The sequence below is a fragment of the Nelumbo lutea genome, chromosome 4 (assembly GCF_056320005.1).
Source record: "Nelumbo lutea isolate HS-2025 chromosome 4, American lotus-T2T, whole genome shotgun sequence".
NCBI lineage: Eukaryota > Viridiplantae > Streptophyta > Magnoliopsida > Proteales > Nelumbonaceae > Nelumbo > Nelumbo lutea.
The window spans coordinates 15,520,039-15,542,861 of record NC_142687.1 but is presented as its reverse complement, the minus strand read 5'-3'; the positions used below and the strand labels follow the sequence as shown (position 1 = coordinate 15,542,861).

Genomic DNA, 22,823 nt, shown 5'->3' with positions numbered 1-22,823 from the left:
TTAATTCCAAATCACAATTATGTTCACGAACAGTGTGGTTTATAGGGGGAGAAGGCTACTTGTAAGGGGGGGGGGCTTAAATTCAGAATTCTGCATCGTGTGTTTCCGTGCTTTTCCCAATATCCTATTCAAAGGGGGTGTTAATTCCTAATAAGCATGATCTTGTTTTCTATGTGATTTTGCTGTGGCAGTTGTTTCTTTATCATGTTTATTTTATTTTTGACTAGAGTAAAAAATATCTCAAACTTATGTTGTCGTCTTGTCGAAACAAAAATAAGGGTTTCCGTTCGACCCTTTTCACATTTTTAATGTTTTCGACTCCAAAACACGAATAGAACAGGCAGGATCCTCTTAAATAGTTTCAAAAACGTCATGACTCAGGAGTCAGGGCCAAATTTAGGACAGAAAAGCAAACACACTACAACTCTCTAGCAAAATAGCAGCAGCTAGCGCTGGCTTACGTACGTACGCATCCCAGATGATGGATGGGGTTTCAGTTGGTAGAGGCCATGTGGAGGATCAAGTCAACTACACGGGAGCTATAACCCCATTCGTTATCATACCAGGAAACCAGCTTAACGAAGTTGTCGTTGAGCGCAATTCCAGCCTTGGCATCGAAAATGCTTGACCTGCTATCACCCAAGAAGTCGGTGGAAACCACACCATCTTCTGTGTAACCCAGGATTCCCTTCAGCTTCCCCTCCGACTCCTCCTTGATAGCGGCTTTGATCTCTTCATAGCTTGCCTTCTTCTCCAGTCTTACAGTGAGATCCACCACCGAGACATCCACAGTCGGGACACGGAATGCCATTCCGGTCAACTTTCCATTCAATGTCGGTAGTACCTTCCCGACGGCCTTAGCAGCTCCGGTGCTGCTGGGGATGATGTTGAAGGAAGCAGCTCTTCCACCCCTCCAGTCCTTGCTTGATGGCCCATCAACAGTCTTCTGCGTCGCGGTAATAGAGTGGACGGTCGTCATAAGACCCTCAACAATGCCAAATCTGTCATTGATGACCTTGGCCAGAGGTGCTAGGCAGTTGGTGGTGCAACTAGCATTGGAAACAATGGCGATGTCCGATTTGTATTCCTTCTCATTCACACCCACAACAAACATGGGAGCATCTTTACTTGGTGCAGAAATAACAACCTTCTTAGCGCCACCCTTCAAATGCGCAGCGGCCTTGTCCTGGTCGGTGAACACTCCGGTCGACTCTACGACGTACTCGGCACCGGTCTCACCCCATGGAATCTCCTCGGGGTTCCTCACACCGAAAACGGTCACCGGCTTATCGCCAAATAGAAGAGTCTTAGAGTCCTTCACCTTAATGTCGTTGTGCTTCCACTGACCGTGAACACTGTCGTACTTGAACATATACGTCATGTAATCGGTGGTGATGAAGGGATCGTTAACGGCGACCAGCTCGACATCATCTCTCTGAAGAGCGACTCTGGCAACCAAACGACCGATTCTTCCGAATCCATTGATTCCGATATTGACCTTGCCCATGATTCTGAGAGGCGGAGTAAGGGAACTGAAGAAAAAAATAAAAAAACCTTGCAGAATGGAGGTTGTAGAGGAAAGAAGCCAAGGAGCGGAGAATGAGAGAAATGAAAGGGGTCGGTAGGTTTATAAAGGATGGGAGGAAAGAAATGATCTGACTTCTGAGAGATTGGATCCTTTTTTTTAGAGGGTTTGTTTGGGCGGGTCTGTGGAAATGTCCGGAACCGATGGTTTTGGCTTTGTTGACTTTGGAAGGGTGGATACGCACGATTAGGGGTCTGCAGCATCTTCTCCTAACAGAGCGCGCTTCAACCATCCTCACAATGCATTGCAGCCGTGCGTTGGGAACATATTTCCGTGAATGATAGCATTATGTATGAAAGATGTTCTCAATGTACGACTACAAATACTGTAGAGTTGGTGTGAGGCGCCCTCAGCAGTGAAGAGCCAATCTGAACTCCTATTAGGGGTGTTGTTTTTGTGACCGGATCTGCTTCACACAGCGTGCGTCTCACACCGGCCTTACAGGCATATCTCACCATGCATTGGGAGAAGTTCCCATGCATCCCAATGCATGGTGAGATATGCCTGTGAGGCCGGTGTGAGGAATAGATCCCAGCTTGACAAACACAACCAAACGTTCTAGCATTTTTATTTTATTGTTAAAATTACAACAATCTTTTTTTTTTTAATTTTTTGAATACCATAAAAGATGAATTTTCAAGTTAACCACATGGTTAAAGAAAGGAAGTTGACACGGCCGAGTATTCTGTGCATCTTAGGTCATACTACTATGTTGTAAAAAATGTAATATGCATTTTATAAATTTGAAAAAATATATGTTTATATATATTTTTTAATATATTATATATATTTTCACATATTATATTATATTTTTAATATATTATTTATTATTTCTCACATATGATAGATAAATAATTATACCATTACGATAAATGAATGGCGTCTATACATGCGACTCTAAAAATAACAATGCATTGAGTTTCAAAAGTGAACCACAAATAAAATAACAATTGTAATTATCACACAAAACTACAATAAAAGAATTTATTAATAATTAAAGGAGGGGGCATGAGACCTTACCCTTGAAATAAAGCAATAAGGGTCATTCGTATTTTGGTAAGTTATTTATCTAGGTAAATGCGTTATTACCTGGGAAACACTTATCCGGGTAAGTGCATGTATCCATGTTCTTTTATTTCTCGTGCAAATAAGGCAATGACCATTTTAGACATAAAATTTCATTATTAAAGCAACTTCCCCCTAGGTGGGAAAATTATTTACCCACCTAAGAGATGGGTATACCCAGGAAAATAAAATTTCCCTGGTCCCCATGTTAATTTTAAAAAATAACACAGGGTTCTTGGTCAATGGGGACCAACTTTCCCCCTCTCAAAATCCCAAAAAAGAACGCCCCCTAAGAGTACCTTAAGAATAGCGGGAGTGATAGTCTTTTTATTCTAGAGAATATTTAAATATGTACAAATATATAAAGTGCAAAACCTTGTATTTTATATTATTTTGTATGTATTTACAAATAATATAAAACCACCCATTTTTATATTAATGGTTCAAAACCACCCGCTTTTTGAATCATGAAAAGACCACCCCTTACAATCCAGAGGTTTAGCAATTTTTTTTGAAATACTTGAATAATCTAAAATTTTAAAATAGTAGAAATCAAAATCGTTGGCAAACATGCCCTACATTAGCAGTAATATCATTTTCTATCAAAACTTATGTCTAATTAAAATATCAATAATACTTTTAATAATTAATAAGTTAGATCAACTACTCTCACCTATAAAACATTTTTTCTCCTTCAGTCTCTTTTTACTCAATGGATACTTAGGAGTATTGTTTAAGCATTTATATATTTCTCCATATATTAGTGTGGTCGGATGCTACAATATGGTCCAACCAGGGTTGACAATTCAATTCTTAGAATCATTATTTTATTAATTATATGAGACGTATGCTTACATGGTTACATGACTACTGGAGTAAATGTCATTATGTCAGTAGGTTCTTATCATATTATTTTAATTGTCGGAAATAATAAATTAATATAAATTTGTTTATATAAAATTCAAATAAAAACATACTCTTTAGTCTGTACCGTATGAGGGAATGTAAAAATCATAGATTCTGCCCTCTCACATATCAGGGACTTTGAATGACTAAGCTTCCAATAGAAAACACTTTCCCTAAAGTGGAGGAAAACGCCACTGAAAATGTACTTTTGAGAATCCACTGGGCCCTATTTTTTTCACCGAACAGCAGAATTGGAAAAAAGAACCAAAAGCGGGGTTTCTTTTCCGACTCAGGTTTCCATTTCCACCCCAATTAAAATACGGCCAGATAAAATAAATAATTAAATACTCTATTTTTTTTATTGATGATCAATCAAAGAGCGGAAAAGGCCAGAGCAATGACTTTCTTTTTTTCTTTTTCCCTTTTTACCTTCTCTTTTATTGGTGGTATTTCTCGAGGGATCTCAGATTCTCAGTTGGCCACATGTGGTCCGGCCAGGGTAGCCTGGGTTGAGATTAGGCTGTGCCAGATGGCCCATCTCATCTGGACCATTCAACATGGTCGTACCAGACAGTCAAGGCCTGGTTTAGCCGTGCCATTTGTAGTATTTTAGTAGGTGTTTGGCATCCATGTTGAAAACGTTTTTACAACACCCTTTTGGTATCATAGAGAAAGTGGTGCTTCAAACAACATTCTCTTGTTTGGTATTGTTTTTAAAATCATGTTTTGGAGAAAAATCAAATTCAATGTTTTCTAAGAAAACGGTGCGTTGCTGAGAGCAGTGCAATGATGTAGCATTATCTTGGACATTGGGTAATATTGACCATGTTGAAAATATTGCTGCTAGCACTAGTATCAAACAAAATTAGTATTGTTTTCTCAGAAAACAGCTTATGTGGTAGCACCAGTTCCAAACAAATAATAAGCACTATTTTTTTAGAAAACAACTTACAACTCCACATGCCTATCACCGTTTTTCTCAAAAAATAGTGTGATATTCCCAGCACCAATGCCAAACACCTACTTAAGGCTATATTTGGTTTGAAGGAAAATGTAGGAAAAGATATCAAAACCTATAAAAGATTTGTAAAGATTTTCTTGCCTTTCCTTTTCCTATTTTTTCCTTCAAACCAAATATAACCTAAATTTTGAAGCTAGGGCACCATACCTGGGGATGGGCTATCCCTTTTATATAATGTATAGCCCCATGAAAGCCCAAATGGAATTTGGGTTACCCAGGCCCAAGCCCAAGTTGCATCCCTCACAAATATAATAATGAGGCATCCGAGTAAATGTGTTAATAAACTGGTTTTGGACCAAAATTAATTTGGACGATTTGGATGGACCAATACTATATATTGAATTTGATCAGTTCAGACTTAATGGTCGACAGTATTAATTGGATTGGACCTGATCCATCTATAATAAATTTTTATTGGATTGAGACAATATTTAATCTATTCATAGAAGATTAGAACATAGGTGTAATGGATAAGATTTGCGTTCAAACCAATCTAAATTAAAACATATTTGAACAAATAAAATTGAAACAAATATTCATGATTGAACCGATCACTGAGTTCCGACTTCCGAGCTCGAAACGTGGTGAGAGTTGAGTCACAGTGAGAGAGGAGAACTGAGAAGAGAGGGCAAGTCAAAGTGTGTCTCATACTAGATGATGCAACAACAAAGATTGGATACTTGTCAGCAAAACGTCAATTCTCGGTGACTCACACACGGAGCCACCAGATTATCCAGATCGGTCCCGACCTCCTCATCACCAAGAATGCCACGTGGATGGGCCAGTCTCCTCAAAAGAAGCTCTCGAAGTGCACGCAAGTATTCTTATCACCTATGTTAGGTAAGGCCCAGCCCAATGGGCTTTGTGGGGGCAATGATAAGATGTTTGACGCGACCATTTTGGTTTCTGTGTATAACAATCCATCACCCACTGGAATGGAAGAATAGTTGACTTAAAGGGTCACCCTGGGTCTCCCTATGAGATACGTAGACCGTTTTATCATCGGAGGAAGAACGAGTGCGTGTGGTGCGGATGAGCCATGCGATTTCAATTTTTCGAAGTTCTCTGGGCACACGGATTCTACACTGTAAAGAATATAGCAAGAGAGGGAAGGGCTGGACGGAGGACGGAGGACGGTGGAGCCCAGCCGCTCAGCAACGTGTGGACGGGCTGAATTTGACTGACAAGGTGCTGGACCCACGGTCACGATGACGTGCCTGGGTGGCTTAAGCTGGACACGGGTCCGAGTTGAGCCGTGGTTCGTGGCTTGAAAGGGAAGGCGAGTGGGTAGCGTACGTGACTAGAGCAAGTCAGAACTCAGCAGGTCTAACAAGTAACGCGACACGGCGGCTCCTGGAAAGGGAGGAGACCGGATCGGGCCGGTTGCATACATTCGGAGGAGGAAGGAATCAGAAATCATAGCAGCCGAACAGGATGACCAAGCCGTTCAGACCAAAAAAGAAAAGGCAGACGAGTCATACTCATCATCCTCTCCCCCTAAAACTCCGAGCTTTAACTCCTCCCTCCGACCCTCCGATTGCGACTGATTAGACGGGATTCCTTTTCTTTCCTTCTTCTCTTCCCTCGTTGTCATCTCCATCTCCTTGCTCCTTGTTCATTTACCAAATTACCCTTTCTGACATTTCTTTCGTTTTTTAGTTGTACTAGTTTTCATCTCTCTTCTTTTTTCTGTTTCCCTTTCCGTTTCCGTTATATTGAGAGATATTTTCAGTTGTGCAGGGCCAGTTTAGTAAATATACTGTCTTCCCGTCCACCCTCCCAAAAAGAGATACCATTTGGCTGAGCTTATTATATAAGCCCCATCCAGAGTCTCCTCACCGAGAAAAGCCTCTCTCATCGCTCTCCCCTCTCTCTTTCTCTCTGACAAACGTTCCCCGTCAAAACCGACGGAGGCTTTCGGGTCGCCTCCGAAGTCTGAACAACGCCGATAAATTTCAAAGATATATAGTTTTCTTCTGAGTGATGGGTGTGAGCTGCCGCTGCTCCCATACTTTTCACATAACCGTGATCATCATCACGAGCTTCTTCCGTCATAAGCTATAGATCAAGTGTGGAAATCATGACCGTCGGATCCTCACAAGAGATCATGTCCCTCTGAATTGTCCGGGAATTCGAGAGTACAGCAAGGCCGGAAGCGATGGCAGCGGGTGGGAGGGTGTATAACGACTCCAATATGACCGTTATACTTCAAAACGAAGGGATTCCTTGCTCTTCAGAAGCTCTTGAGACTCTGCTCATGTCCAGTTCTTCTCCTACTTTCCATGGTAATTAACTTATTTCTATTTTCTTTCTTCCTTTTCCAATTTTGGTGTTGGGTTTTACATGCTGTTCTTTGCTTCTTTTGAAAAGAAAAAAAAAAAGAATAGAAAAGAAAAGAAAAAAAGACCTTTTTAGCGAGCCGCTCCTGGGTAGCAGTTTTCGTACATGGGTTCTGTTTATTAATAGTAGACTGTACTTGAACCACCTATTTGCTTGAAGATTCCCATATCTATGTTTGGTTTATGTCTCCGATTACTTGGTTTTCTTGGTTTCTTTTTCCTGTATGATACAGTTATTGAATTTTCTTTTTTTTACTAGGAATCTGTTAATTTTACTCTGTAGATGTTTTTTATTTTTTTTACTTTTCAGTATGTCTTTATTTGAAGATCAGTTTCTCAAGTTTACACTTAAGGGTGGAAAGGATCAAATCACTGGGTGTTTATAGAAAATGTTGAATCTTATTATAGAATTGCCTTTGCTTGTGCTGGGTAATAATACTTTTGAGGTGCTTCTGTTAGCTCTGTTCCGGTGTATTCCACAATGAATCTGTTTGTCTCTATTTCTAGCAAAATTTATGGCCAAGTTGTTCAATCTAGTTTGATGTATAATTTGAAATCGAACTTGGTGGTGCACCAAAATGCTGGTGTTAGTTTTTGTGGGTGTTTATTGATTATATTTCATTAAAGGTGTATTGGTGGATCAACCATTTTCTTGGTTCAGGCTCGAGTTCCATGGTTAGCTTTGAAGACGTTCGAAGAGGAAAGACACCAGATAGATCTTTCTTCCGACCACTTGAGCAACAAGATAATGGCGACGAGGACTTGGATGAGTGTTTTCATCAACCTGGGAAGAAGAGGCGGCTTACAACCGATCAAGTCCAATTTCTTGAGAGAAGTTTTGAGATGGAGAATAAGCTTGAACCAGAAAGGAAAGTTCAGCTCGCAAGGGACCTTGGCTTGCAGCCTCGGCAGGTTGCAATATGGTTTCAGAACCGGCGGGCACGGTGGAAGACAAAGCAACTGGAGAAGGACTATGAAGGTCTTAGAGCTAAGTACAACAACCTCAAGGCTGATTATGATAACCTCGTAAAAGAGAAGGAAAAACTGAAAACCGAGGTAAATTCTCTTTGCACTTGACAATTGTTTTGGGAATATTGACAAGTTTTGAAGAATCCATCATTACTGTTTATGCTCTCTTCAACAGGTTCTTTCCCTCACAGAGAGGCTGCTCTTGAAAGAGAAAGAGAAGGGAAATTCAGGAACATCTGATGTGAACAAACCATCTGATTTACAGCCACAGAAACCCATTCCCGATTCAACTTCTGAAGAGAGGGAATCCGAGGTGCCAATTGTACATGTGGTCTGTAAACAGGAAGATATAAGTTCCGCCAACAGTGATATTTTGGATTCTGAAAGCCCACATTATACAGACGCTGGCCACTCTTCCCTTTTGGAGCGTGCTGATTCTTCCCACATCTTTGAACCGGACAACTCAGATCTCTCACAAGATGAAGAAGATAACTTGAGTAGGAACTTGTTTCCATCTGTGTATTACTTCCCAAAGCTGGAAGATGTTGTTTACTCCGACCTACCTGCACATTCTTGTAATTATGGATTCCCAAGTGAGGATCAGGCCCTCTGGTTCTGGTCTGAATTATAATATATGCATGCATTTGCTTCTCCCATTTGGTTTAAAGTATGATATATGCAATAAAACAATTAATGGCACCCCAAACCAGATATGGTGGTGGGTTTTGTTCACTGTTGGAAATGGTTGCTTTTGCCTTTTGTAATTTTACTTTTGTTTTGGCTCCTTTGTGAGCTCATCAATGAACATGTTATTTGAATGTAATTCTCTCTCTCTCTCTCTCTCTCTCTCTCTCTCTCTCTCTCTCTCTGTCACTTGTTGCCAATGCCTGTATAGAAACTTGTGTATCTGATGCCTGTTAAAATAACATCAGGAATCGAGTTTAATATCCTTACTTCTTCAGAAGCAGAATTCAAGCATTAAAGAAGAGAGTGTTTTAACTCTGATGATTATTTGAAACTGAACTCTGAACCAGAAGGGATTAATCAAGGACAAACTAATGGAATGTTCAATTACGAAATGTTTCCCAACATGCAAGTACTTCTTCCTTTTGTTGGTTTAATGTACTACAAGAGGATGTCCACAGTCGCTTGATCATGGAATTTGGAAGAATTTATCCGCATGGTTCATCTATATCCACAACATCATTTAAGAAAATGTGTGATTTTCTTTGGTTTCTAGCTTCTTTCTTTGCTAAATTGACTTTTATTTAAGGCAAAATTTATGATTCATCCGTTACGCCGTACAGCTACAGATGTGATGGTAAGTATAACTAGTTGAAATTTGAATTTAACGTAGCTAATATTAATGAATGCGTGGTAGTTGAAACTCAATTTTTATTTGATACCAAGCATTCTTAATATATCTATATATATATATTAATGAATCTAACCAATCCCAAACGGAGAAAAGCAAATTGGGAAATGCTCTCGCTTCAACACTCAAGAATAACTTTGCAATGAGGTATCTAAATTTTATTCAGGTAACTTGTAAGCCTATAATCAACAAATTAAGTGTACTAATCAGGAATTTCATTGAACTATTAACACAAATCAAACTGTTTCATTAATTCATTTACTATACTGAGTAACCATACGCTTTTTACAACAATTTCAGGTTGTCCCAACAAACGTTCAAGGGGTCAATTCTCTCATCTGTATGGATATCGATGCAATAGATAGATGGTGATATTGATACATATATACAAGCAATGGGTCTATGTCCATCGCATTGAACTCGAAAACTAGCCTGAGACAAACCCACGAGAACAAAAGCTGATTATACCATTTCATTACAACTGTCACTGTAACTGTCAATAACGACTATCTCAGTGCATTTTACTTGGGAGACTTAATGGTCAAGAACGACAAGTGTACGGTGATCTTTATCCTTCATCGAACAGGAAAAAGTAGTAGCATTTGCTCACATGTTAGTGCCGACCATGCGAATCCTGGCCTGAAAAATGTCATTCCCTATCACGTAGTGGGGGTGAAGGCCACGTGTCGTGGGGCCGCAGATGAGGACTGGTTCGGTCCTATGTGTCGATTTCTGATTTGGTAGTCTTCTTGTGGGAGTGGAACATGCCAAGCAATGAGACAACGACCACCATGAAACGTCGATGAGGTGAGGGCCCACACGAGATCCAGCGAAAGCACAGAAGCAGCGCGACGTGGCCACCAACGAGAGGTGGTCTGGTCTTCTGGGAGATTATATCTGCTCTTCAGTCCTCACGAAGGGGTGCCTGACACCGACCTCACATGTACATGTCACTGTGTATCAAAGAATATCTTTCATACTTATGTGTTATCATTTACGGAAGATGTTCTTAATACACGGTGGTATGTGCCTGTGAAATCGTTGTGAAGCGCTTGTGTGAGGAGTAGATCTTAGTTCGTCTTCAGGGCATCTTCTCTACATGTTTTGCGTCTTTTGCTCGTCGACGCCGTAAAGGAAAAGAAAGGAAGGAAGAGGGGTTATGGTCCCCACGGTTTCGGGGGAGCATCTTTTTTTGCTTTGTTATTGTCTTGCTATGAGAAGATACAGATAAGAAGTAAGGTGAGGGGAGGGTGTGGACTTGTAGTGTGGGAGGGTGGAGGAGTACTCAACTCATGTGGGGACCACCTAGGGGAGCCTTTTTGGGAGGTAGTAGAGACGTATGGTGGGCCTGGGCCAAGCAGCTGGAGCCTTGTTGTCAAATGAGATGTCCATGTCTCCCTCCTTGCCCCCCTCGTGATGTCACACGTGTACGGTCTTAATCGTGGGGCCTCAACCCACGTGCCACCACGTCTCCATGTCAGAGGATTCAACGACCGGCGATTAAGAATTCATATTAAATTTGATAACTTATTTTATTTAATTTTCTATTGAATCAGACGCGACACCGTACACGCAACCACCAAACGCACTCCTCACTCCTGACTCCCCCGTCGATCTATGGGCCGTCGATCCTTGGGTTGGGCCGTAACCAGGATCATGTCATCGTTCATCCGCCGCTTACTAATTAACTTCTGCACGTATCTCCGACTCTCCGTCGTCATCTTTTCTAACTTTCTCCCGTTTTTTGTTTTCGAGGAAAAAGCTTTTAAAAGCCAGCCGGACAGTGAGACAACCTCATCAGTCATCATACGGTTTGGGGATAAGGATGGATTATTGGATTCCCGTTAAGTGTACCGTTGATTCACCACTAAGTCTCCCAAGGGACAAGGCAACGCAGTGGTCCCACGTAGGTTCTCCAATGTCGGATTGGAATCCATACCTGATACCCCCACCTTGTAGTTTTTAGATAAGGATCCAATACGGCAGTTTAGGGCCCAGGGATATTTTGGACTCTGGGCCTAACCGCTGGCACCCTTGCAAAGGGCCAAAGACTTCATTCATTACCACGACTTCAGTCAATGTGGTGCTTTTCATGAACTCGTATGGATAGTATGAAAAGGAAAGGAAGAACTAACAGCTCTGAAAACAAGCAAATAAATCTTCTTCTACAATGATCTCACAATTCCCTTTGGGTCTGTTATATGAATCTTGTTTCGCCATTTCGTTTTATTCTGTTATTTATGTTAAAATTATAGATATTTAATTCACTTTTTTTATTACAATTTTTGCCCAAGTCCTTTTCTAGTCACGTCCACTTGTGATTGATCACTCTTCATTATGGCTTCCAATTCTCATGCAACCCAAATAGGGCAATGTCGAGACCACTATGGAGGAGAGAAATGGAATTTCAAAGCAAAGACATTTTTGAGCTTGTTTTTCATTTTTGGACGGGTCTGGCTTGGGAACAAATGGTAGTGTTGGCTCTCAATTCATAAACAAGGAGGCAAAAATGACGGGACAGATTGGTCATACACAATAGAATGAATTCACCCTAGGGCCACTAGTTTGTATCATTGACTTCCACAGATCTGAATTCGGGTCTCCCTTAACAAAGAGATGCCAGCTGATAATTGAGGCAAGAGGTCATTAAGGCCTTAATTGTTCTAATCTATAACATGTGAAGACTATTGGGTTGTTCATGATATTGATTAGGGTTCTTAGGGGACCCAAATTACTGACCCGATTTTGGAGTAAAAGTTTTACCCGGATTGAGACCCGGGCACCCGGCTCAACCCGAATCGACTTTTGTTCGATCTTTATTTATTTATTTATTTATTTAACCTTAAAAGGTAATGGCCTATTAGTTGGCATTTCATAGCAAAAATAGGATACATATATTGTGTAAAAAAATGAGAAAAGGTTTACATATTCAAACCCCACCTCCAAAATTTAGTAGTTGGAGAAAGCTACACTAATTTTATATTTCGGGTGGTCTTTGTTTGTGGCCTACAAGGGTGACTTTATTTACATATAAAAAGGAAGTCAGTTGATTGGTTAAAAGAAATAGTCACTCGGGTCGTGGGTTCCTCTTCTTTTTATTAACATTTCAATTTTTTTTTATATGAATGATCCAAGAAATTAAGAACCATACAACTTGGTAAGATATTACGATATTAGAAAATTCAGAAACCACAAAATAGTGAATGAGCAGCATTGATTCATAGAATTCTTAATCTCACATGGCTTGCATATGTACCCACTAAACCTTACCAAGTATTTGGACTTGAGAGAGAGAGAGAGGTAAAATATACTACCCTCTTATTGAGAAGTAAATCCTAATTTGTTTTTAATGGTGCACGACTTGGATGCTCCTACTTGGAGAGTATTATCGATATTACTTACTTAATAGGATGATCAATCTGCAAGATGAACATATCAGAAAACTCGGGGCGACTAACTCAATGAGGTCGCTCTGATGCTTAAGTCAGTATTTAGATGTGCAAGCAGGAGATTGAGTGCTAAAGAGCTAGAGAGCAAATAGACTTGCGTACCTCGATTTCGGGTGGTTGAGGCCCATATATAGGTGGGTGACCGTGGGTCCTGCGAAACGCTCCTAGGATCTTCGCTCTAAACCATTGTGATTTGTTTCCAGAAGGTATGAATTCCGCTAACTGACGAGAGTTACTACTTCCGATTCAGATGGGATAGAATTAATGCCTACGGTTATGCGATGTGCCCCTGAGAGGCTCGGAAACATCCATTAGCCTTCATATCCACCATGTGTCACCCTGATAAGCTCAGTCTTCTAGGATACCTGGGCTTAGGTACTAACCGAGGTGGTTGAAGTGCCCAAGGTGAAGCAACCTGCCGAGGTGGTCGGGGTATAGACCCAACCTGTCAAGGTCATCAGGTACGCGAAGTCAGTCTGCCAAATCACCCCTCATCAGTTTTCTTAGAGGTTACATATTATTAGGTTCTTTATTTGTTTTAGCAATTTTATTTGCATTAGAACAAAAGAATGCACTCTAACTTATTATTCTTTTAACTTTCAGCTTATCTTGTTCACTTGCAGCACAAATGAAGTAAAATAAAACCTAAAACAAAACAAAGTGAAAATTGAAGCAAAAATGGATCAAAATTTGTGTTTTTCTTATTTGCACTCTCATTCGTTTGTATTGGTGCAGATTAAATTGCACTATAAACAAATAAAGCCTTCTGTATTTAGAAAACAAATTAGTAAATCGACCATGCTGCCATGGTGGATTATGTTAAATTTCAAAAACAGATAGAAAACAAAAATAGCTGGAAATATACAAGTGAAAACTACTTAAGAAAAGAACACAAAAAACATTTCTTTCTGTGATAACTTTACATAATATTACAATTCTTATTCTGCTAAACTAGAATAATAAAGTTTCTTTTCATGTAAGTTGTATTTAAAATTAAAAAAAAGGAAAATCCATTTTATATTATAGTTATTGATTAATTCGAGATGCAAAACTTGGGTTTTATGGGCCAATATGGATTCAATCACTATGAGAAACTCTCCTTTGACAGTGCATCACACAGCATTTCAGTAGAGGAAGAAGACCTGTCTATTCAATATTTTGTCTGTAAAACGAAAGATTCTGTTGAAAATTGGCAGACATAATACTTATTATTTAATTGTAGTCACTAACATGAATAATAATTATATTTATGGAGTTAACAACTACTGCTCACTTGTTTAGTGAAAAAATTTTATTGTTTTAACATATTAATATAACAAAGTTTTCTTGGATAGAACTCTAGAATCTTGATGTTTATGGTTTGGTATCATGTATTTTAGATCAAGACAATACAGCTTTTTCATAACAAATATATTATGAGATACGAAGACAAACTTTGGAGTTTAGTGGGCCAAAAGAAAATTTATTAACAGAAATCAAGACAAAAGCCTGAGAATTTTGTGGGCCAAAATTATTTTGACAACGCATGCTATAGGACAGTACTTTCCCATTTTGGGCCCCTCTTCAACCAACTCTATGTAAGCCTGGCCCCAATCTTTGGAATTATCAAAGAGACGACTCTCCCAAGCCTGGCCCATGCTTCGTTTCAGATCAGGGGAACCTAGGGTACTTAGTAGTACCTGTACTTCTCCATTCAATGACTTGCTTGGTTCGAGTTCATGGTTCCTGGTTCGTCAGTATTAGATTAGTTAGACCCGGAAAGAGTATGCTTAGGGTGTCAATGGACCGATTTTGGATTGGACCCCGTCCAGTTCAAAATCAATTTGTACGGATTGGATGGATCAATAAAACATTTTGGATTGGATTAATCTGGTCCAAAATATTTATTAGATTAGATTGGAGATGGTCCATTCGTAACAAAATTATATTAGATTGGGTTGGATTAAGCCAATATCTGATTCATTGATATAAGATAAGAATATATGTGTCAATGGACCGGATTTAGGTTGAAATTTGAACAGATTAGATGGTCCAAACATTGAATTAGACTGGTCCAAATTGATCTAAAACATTCATTTTATTGGATTGGACCTCATCCATTTATAATGGATTCACAGTGGACTGGATTGCATTGGACCAAATCCAGTCCAATTGACACCCCAAATTATATGGTTCCAACTTTTGGTTCTCTATAGCCTTCAAAATGTGGTGGACTAATTTTTTTTACTTGTTCTTCACACTGCCTTTCATCAAAGTAATAATGTATTAAGCAAAGTAACTAATTTTCTCTATTAATTACCCTTAAATAAAAATTAAATGGAGGGGAAAAAATTTATAAGTACAATTAAAAATGCAGATAGAGGATGTATAACTAAGGGTGCAACTTGGACGGGCCTAAATTGAGTAGCCGCATCATCAAGCCTTATCGCAAGTATATGGGGTTAACCACATGAATCCTATTTTGCCATTCTGTTCTGCAAATACAAAAAGACAAATCAAGATTCAGATCATGAGAGTACCAAAACTCCAAAAGTTTCAGTGTCGGCCATCAATAGGGCACAACCCTCCTTTATCTGGGCTTGAGATTAACAGTGCAAGACAATCTCACATGGGTGGAATTAAGACAGATCTAAGTTGAACATTTCTTAAAAGTTGAAAGGGCACCCAATACAGTATACATTCTTTAAATTGGGTACCCAATTTGCTCTCCAACATCTCTCTCTTGTTCCACTCCATTCCACCTAATATGTTCCACCATCTAATCTTATATTAATTAAACAAGACATGTTCCTACCTTTATGGGCTTATTTTGTCTATGACAACAAGAAAAAAAATCATTTATATAATATAATATAATATAATATAAAAGTATTTATATGATAAAATCAATTGGGGCTACCGACCTCTATCCTCCTACACTACTCTCTTTCCCACGTTCTTCTTTCCTCTGCCCAACTGTCTCATGTGCAGTACAAAAAATGTTGTTTAAGTTAACTGATTGATAGAAGGAACATAGCGGCAATATGTGGGTTGCACTTATCTATTGGTCCATATGTTTATTTATTCCTGTGCTAGTCAATTTTCACGGAATCCATTTCTAGTTTAAACAACATATTGATCATTTTTAATTTTAATTTATTTAAATATGTTTAATATAAATTTGGAATCGGATCCGAGTTACAACCAAATCTCAGCTGAAAATAATTTATTCAAACCCGAATATCATGTCATTCGGGTTTTGAGTACAAACCCAATTTGTAACAGTTGATCCATGAATATACATTTGGAAGAATGGCACTGGAGTAGGTCTGCATTTCAGTATTTGTGAGGCCCATCAGACCCATTATTCTCTTCAGATCTTATGATGGGCTCAGTTAAACCATCAAAATCTGAAATTCGCCTTCATGTAACTCACCATCTCTTGCTGCAAATATTAAGAACAAATAAGAATCCATTGCATCAATGAACAAAGATGGGGCCGAACTCCTACTGTATACAAGTATATGAAAAGAAGCAAGTGATAGTAGGAAACGAGAACACTTACTATGAGACAGAGGAGCATGCACCCAATAGCTCCAGGGAACAACGCGTACCAAATATGTAATTGGTGCAACTTGGCTCCATCGATGAACAATATTGGCAAACTTGCAGCTAACATATCAAAGAGTTGAGTTACTAACTCTGAAGATGGAAATATTGGCTATATTTCTATCTCCTTTTACAGAATTGCTTAGTTAAAGAATTGGGCATTGGTAGTACCAGGTGGATGAGTGGAACGTGTATAGATCATGAAAGCTAAGGATGCTGCAAGGGCTGCACTCCTAGCAAGCCAACCTGGGCCAAGAATTGTGAATGATACAACGCCAATGGCTGCACAACCAATTTGAGCCATGAACATGTTGTACTTCTGCATGCAGAGTCCAGCAGAATTGAAGGACGTTACGTTAGCAATCTTACTTAAGCTTTCACCTGATGAAAAACCACGGACAACCAATACGCATAATTTAAGATCCACAGCCCATGGTCCTTACAAGCCCAAATTGAATTAGGACGGGCTTGGCCCACTCCTTATGGGCCTTGGACCTTGATAGGAATTATATCTAATCCTCAGCCTCAGATGCAGGGCTGCAAAACTTGGGCAAGCCCAATACGAGACCAGGTTGACCAGCCCGCCTTTTGTATGGGCCGGGCTTAGATATTTTATCCTTGGGCTAGGCCTAGGCCTAAAACTCCAGGGTTTCCTATTTCTTAGGCTGGGCCTCGACCTGTCTTGGTAGCTTGAGCCCGGCCCAATCTTACATACATACATAAATGCAATTCATATATGCAAAATATAAAATATTGTTATTTAAAGGTTTAAATTATTGATACTAAACTGGTTCATGCAACTTCTTAATATATTGGGTCTAATAAGTCCACTGAGCCAACCAGAGCCCAGCTCAATTGATTTACTCAAGTAGTCAAGTTGGGTCTAATTTTTAGGGTTTGGTCCTAGGGTGATGTTAAAACCCAACTTAGCCAGACCAAGTTGCACCCTTAAATCTTTATCTTTAATTTATAGAGGAAAGAGGGAGGGCAAGAATACTCTCGCCTCAATGGTCAGACAGATCTCCTTCCCTCATTTCTCAGACATGTGGTTATTTATTTTTTTAATTAAATTATTAAAATTATAAGAATTCACAATAAAATGACTCCTAATTTTCTTTAATAAAATCTATTATTACTGATGAAGGAAGATTTGGCCCGACCTCTTTATTATGAGACACGTGGCAGAAACGACAGCTCGACAAAAGGGGCCAAGCCTAGGCGGGAACAAGGGGACACACTTCGCCGAACTAACCCACCTTGTAACAGCTCGGGATAGACCTCGCCGAACTACCTTGTAACAGCTTGGGATACACTTCGCCGAACTAACCCACCTTGTAACAGTTCGGGATAGACTTCGCCGAACTGCCACCTTGTAACAGCTCGGGATAGACTTCGTCGAACTGCCACCTTGTAACAGCTCGGGATAGACTTCGTCGAACTGACCCACCTTGTAATAGTTTGGGATACCTCCGAGCTCAAGACCGCCTCGCTCAGCACTTCGCATCATCTTCTGGGCACCAAAGCCAAACAAGTCGTACCATGCCTGACACCAGGGAAGTCCGTGCCCGAGGGCACCACGCCTGACTGACTTGGGATCTGACGTTTGGCAGCAGCACTCTAAACGGCCACCTGCCACCGCCACTGACGCCGCCATCTCCAGTTAGACGGTTAGGCAGTGACGGTTCTGTCTCAGCAGAAGGGACGACGGCCGAGTTGACAAGCGCAAGGGTAATCATACCCGATCTGACAAGGGCCTCGGGACGAGTACACGAAGTGACTATAAGAGCCCCCTGCCCCCCGACAACGGAGGTATGCAAACTTTGCGCTATCTGGTATTACCTTGCTTTTGAAGGATTCTAACTTGAGCTTCGGAGCCTCTACACCGGGTTCCCCCCGGAGCTTTCCCATCTCTTCCGTTTCAGGATCCCTGCTACCCCGTTCAGAAGCAAGGCAGCGGACAGCTAAGACCAACCGGATCGCGCTCCATCAATTACTATCTCTAAAAAAAATACTCATTCTTAAATCCCTATCTCCCTACCTCACCAGTAGCCCATATTTGTAAAATCTCCTCTCTCTCCCATTAATATCTTGTTTGAGAGTATTTCTATTAAGCACTTAATGGGCTTATTGCTTATTAAATTTCCAAAGCACCCGAAAAAGCCCATCTAAAAAAAGCCGAATATTTTGGGCTTATTACTTATTACATTTCGGGAGAAGGCCTTTTAAAAAGAAAAGGCCCATTTAGAATGTCACACAAGACTGTCAAATGTGCTCATCTAAATAAGCATTTATTCAAAAAAGTGCTTGTCTCATTTATAGAGAAAAAACCACTCCCAAATGGGACCTAAATCCCTTGTTTCCTCTGTAATCTCTTTAAATTCATTTTGACCCCTTCAAATAAAGGAAGCATATAGCTTATAAATTAGATAGATTAGGTCAACCCAATACCAAGCTTATACCTTGGCATATGTTAAAATCCAAATTTATCAACCCAAACTTAACAAAAATTCTATTCAATCCCGTGATTTTTTTTTTTTTGAAAGATTCAATCCAGTGATTTACATGTTATTTACTCACCGTTTAATTGCGCAAAACAAGTGGCATAACCATATGATTTGATCGATTTTGTTTTCTTGTCTTTCGCGGATTATCCAAGTAAAAGGTCCCTTCGAATACAAACAATAGAAGAGTTGTGTGTGTGAGAGAGAGAGAGTACCCGAGAAGCAGGAGCAGAGGGAGAGGCGAACAAGACAGCGCAAACAGCACCAAAGGGAGCAATTGTCATGGAGATACCTCTGGGTGCCAGTAATTGGTCTATCTTGCCCAGTAATGCCATCGCTGCGAATGCCCCTGTATTCAATTTCAGTGTACGCTTCTTGTTAGTAATCCTTTGATTTTTCCAAATGATGAAAAAGGAGGAGAAATAGGTGTAGGTAAGTTCGCCTGCAGAAGGCCAGAAGACATCGCTGAGAGAGGGGGAGGGCGCTCCTTTATCAGGCGTCCATCCATCCCACCACACCGCTGCTGCGTCACTAGAACTGGATGCGACTATCAACCCCGATCCCCTTTTCTTTCTCGCCAAAGCAATTGCCGCTGATGCTACTTTACCCTTGTGTTTGCCCGAGGCCGAGGGGAATATGATAGAGGGTGGGGAGCAGAATTGAAACGAAGAGAATGGTACTGGTAACTGTGGTGATGGTGATGATACCATTACCATGAGACGATTGTGATCACGGTAACTCCACCCACATCGTAATTGCATCCCCATCTCTCACTGAGTACTCTTCTTTTTCCCTGGTGCAGGAGGCCCAGAGAGGTGATTTTGGTGGGTGTGGAACTTGTGGCATTCATTGGTAGAGGCGACCAGCGAGGGAGGACAGAATTTTATGAGCTGTGTCGTGTTTGGCCTTTTGGCAATCTCCAAAGGTCAAATAGCCGTCGTCTCACTCTGTATATGTAAAAGAGCAAAATTGCCCAATTTTGGATTGATTTGAGACCTCACATAGCAAAACATGCAGGGTGAACCAAAACGAGGCAGAGGTTCCCTCGCTTGTTCCTATCAATCAAACATTCTGCCCTACAAGAGGACTTCTCTACCAGACTACCGCCACTCACATGGCACATGCCATCGAATTGGGATAGGCTCCTCAGATCGCGCCTCACACCGACCTCAGTAACATCCCATTGGAACATCTCTCCCCATGAATAATAATATTATTATATGTACAGGAGATGTTCCTGATGTGCGACCAGGATATACTCTGAGATTGGTGTGAGAGGCATTTTGTGAGGAGCATATCTGGACTCCATGCCATCATGTGTTGATTTGCATCTCTAGTATAACTATCGATCCAAACAGCCATACATTGGGCATCTCGCCATGAAAAAGACAGCAGATGTTTCAGATGTGAGATTGGATTTATTCCTCACATGGTGCGCTTCATACCATCTTACAGTGCATCACATCCGTGCATTGGGAATATCACATATCTGAATTTGACGGTTATAAGGGCTGTTGGGACCATGTTACAACCTTGACGATGGAATAAGAAGGAACTTTAGTTAGTACCATGGTTTTGAAAATCAAATCAAATCGGATGGTTGGACCAGTTGACCCAGAAGCCAGTCAGGTAACGGGTTCCATTTCACTCAAAAACTGATTTTTGGCCAAAAACAATTTATTTGGTCAGCAACCCACTAAACCAGGCAGTCGAACCATAGACTCATCTACCCGAACAACAGTTTTTTGTCATCCCAGAATGGTTTCATCTACCCGAACAACAGTTTAAAACCTTGCTTAGTACAATCAAAACGAGAGAACCCTCTCTACATTCTTATCTATTTATAGGTTGCTTGTCTATGTGAGGGATCTGTTGAGATGGGGACAGATAGATTTGCCTGGTTCCAAATTAATACAGCTTCATGTTATATGGTTAGTAAAATGCAACTTACAAATGGTTTCATATTTCATCTTAATTCAGTTGAGGCTTCTTCTACTAAGTCCTAACCCCGTCTGTGTAATAAACTCGCTGGCCTATGCCTGGAGTCCTGGACCCTAATCTTGTTTTCAAAACCAAACCAGGCATTCAGCTGGAATACGCATGGATATGGCTTTTCCCTGGTTCAGGACTTCAGCCAATGGTCAAGCTATATAATTTCCCTCTTTTCCTGGTTCATTAGCGGTTCAACACTTCAACTGGTATAGGTTCTGGTTAATCCCAGTTCAATCAGCTGGCCTGTCTGGTTCCCAAAACATGACTTCATTTTTCCCTAGCCCATGTTTCGAGCTTTTGGGCCTACCACTACATCAGTTGGACCAAAAATAAGCACCCACATAAGATTATAACCATTTCATTTCAATACATCTAATTAGACGGTGAGGTAAAAAAAAAAGTTTAACCACTGTACATATTTGTATTTGCACTCTTCTCAAACTGAACCTAATATAAACATGTACAACGCAAATACATACTCTGTACATATTTGTATTTGTATTCTTTCCAAACTGAGCCTAAAGTTCAAAATGGAACATAAGAAAGAATGTCCAATTCAAATGACTAAAATCCATCTCATCATACTATATTTGGTGCAGCGATTGCTTTAATTGGGAACCAGCCATACAACAACAGCAGGTCTGATTCTTGAAACATAGCACAGCAATTGTTCTAGTACTCTGGTTATTACTTATTACTATTACAACACATCTCTATACAGTGATAAACTAGTAAACGATTACCATAAAATAGACTAGTAAACAAATCCCTTATTTATACCACTCGGGATCTGCTATCCACACAGCACCACCACCGTGTACTGGGAACATCTCCCCATGAATGACAAGGGAGATATTCCCAATGCGCAGCTGTAATGTCTTGTGGGTAGAAATGTGGGCACAGCTTGTGGGTAGCAGATTCGAGTCCTAATTATATTTCTCCTTTTCTTTTCAGAGGAAAATGCCTTCTATCCAATTAACAGCATTTCAATGGTTAAACAACTGACAGACTAAAAGTTCCAAAACTAACAAGGGCCATTGAAATGCCAAAGGTTGTCACCCAAGTTGCATCTTGCAGGTGAACTAATATGAAATGGTAGTTAGCAGAGAATTCATTGCCTACATATCTCCATCAACTTTCATCTAATAAGGTTTGACCCGTTGAAGTTCAATTTGAGTCCCATGTCACAACAAGGTTGTTTCTAGTCACATGGTCTATTTACTTTTTAGTGGTTTATGTTTCACAAAGTGTACTTAATAAAGACTTTAACAATATTAAAGATTCAATTGTGATGTATTGCTTTTATCACTGGTTCAAGTTTCTTTTTTTTTCACAGTGCAGTTCATGCACCATAGATTTTGCCTTATATTAGAGATTGAAATTCAGATGACCAAACAAGATAAACCTGACGACTAATCTTTGGGATGGATATTCAGATGGTCTTGGAACTACAGTTTCTCTTTATATGTAATATATCCATCAACTACAACTTGAACAAATTCAATTTTTCTGCACTCAATACTTGCATGTAGAACTTATTCCAAAACACCCTACTATAAATGCAACTAGATTCTTCTTTGCATTTTATTCAATATTAAAAAGCAATCAAACTTAGAACTTAGAAGTTACCATATATGCATCTAGGTTCTTTTTATTTTACTCAATATTAAAAAGCGATGAACCAGGTGGGAGGAGCACTTATTCTCTAAGTTTATAATATCTATGGTAGGTGTCATGCCATTAAATTAAGGCACACACTTCACAAATCCTGGTGTAGCATTCCAAGATTTTCTTTGGTTCTTCTCTTTTCTCTACTTGTAATAAAATAACACATACCACATACTACAAGTTCTACCTTTCCAAGAACAAAAGCTCTTTTTTTCTGTTAAAATTTTCAACTAGTATTCCTGTCTAAAAGGTAAATAGTAATCACCCCTCATCTCATCCAAACAGCTCTTTGATGACCTAACATTGTGTTCTTGGTATTAATTAATTAATTCAGAAATTGACTCATCTGGAGGATCTCAAAAATA

General features: G+C 39.9%; 2 protein-coding genes and 1 pseudogene across 4 annotated transcripts; 1 reads left to right on the top strand and 2 right to left on the bottom strand.

The window, feature by feature from the left end:
• Positions 1-236: 236 nt before the first annotated feature.
• Positions 237-1,626, bottom strand: LOC148854140 (glyceraldehyde-3-phosphate dehydrogenase 2, cytosolic pseudogene; annotated as a pseudogene). Its single transcript, XR_016094993.1, has one exon. The product of XR_016094993.1 is annotated as a glyceraldehyde-3-phosphate dehydrogenase 2, cytosolic pseudogene (transcript).
• A 3,861-nt stretch (positions 1,627-5,487) lies between these two features.
• On the top strand, positions 5,488-8,708 carry ATHB54 (Homeobox-leucine zipper protein family). 2 transcript variants are annotated; one of them, XM_088941614.1, is made up of 3 exons: positions 5,488-6,862; positions 7,578-7,972; positions 8,061-8,708. In XM_088941614.1, the coding sequence occupies exons 1-3, from the start codon at positions 6,736-6,738 to the stop codon at positions 8,514-8,516; spliced, it is 978 nt and encodes a 325-aa protein (XP_088797740.1). In that variant the 5' UTR covers positions 5,488-6,735; the 3' UTR covers positions 8,517-8,708. The 2 variants fall into 2 exon arrangements, with proteins under 2 accessions (XP_088797740.1, XP_088797741.1); XM_088941615.1 differs by having other exon boundaries at positions 6,107-6,862; positions 7,544-7,972.
• Positions 8,709-15,823: 7,115 nt separating this feature from the next.
• LOC148854138 (uncharacterized) lies at positions 15,824-19,907 on the bottom strand. Its single transcript, XM_088985323.1, has 5 exons — positions 19,241-19,907; positions 19,014-19,147; positions 16,469-16,616; positions 16,254-16,360; positions 15,824-16,133 (listed from the first exon to the last, which is right to left on the bottom strand). Exons 1-5 carry the CDS (start codon positions 19,563-19,565, stop codon positions 16,092-16,094), a joined length of 756 nt encoding a protein of 251 aa, XP_088841449.1. The 5' UTR covers positions 19,566-19,907; the 3' UTR covers positions 15,824-16,091.
• Positions 19,908-22,823: the final 2,916 nt, after the last annotated feature.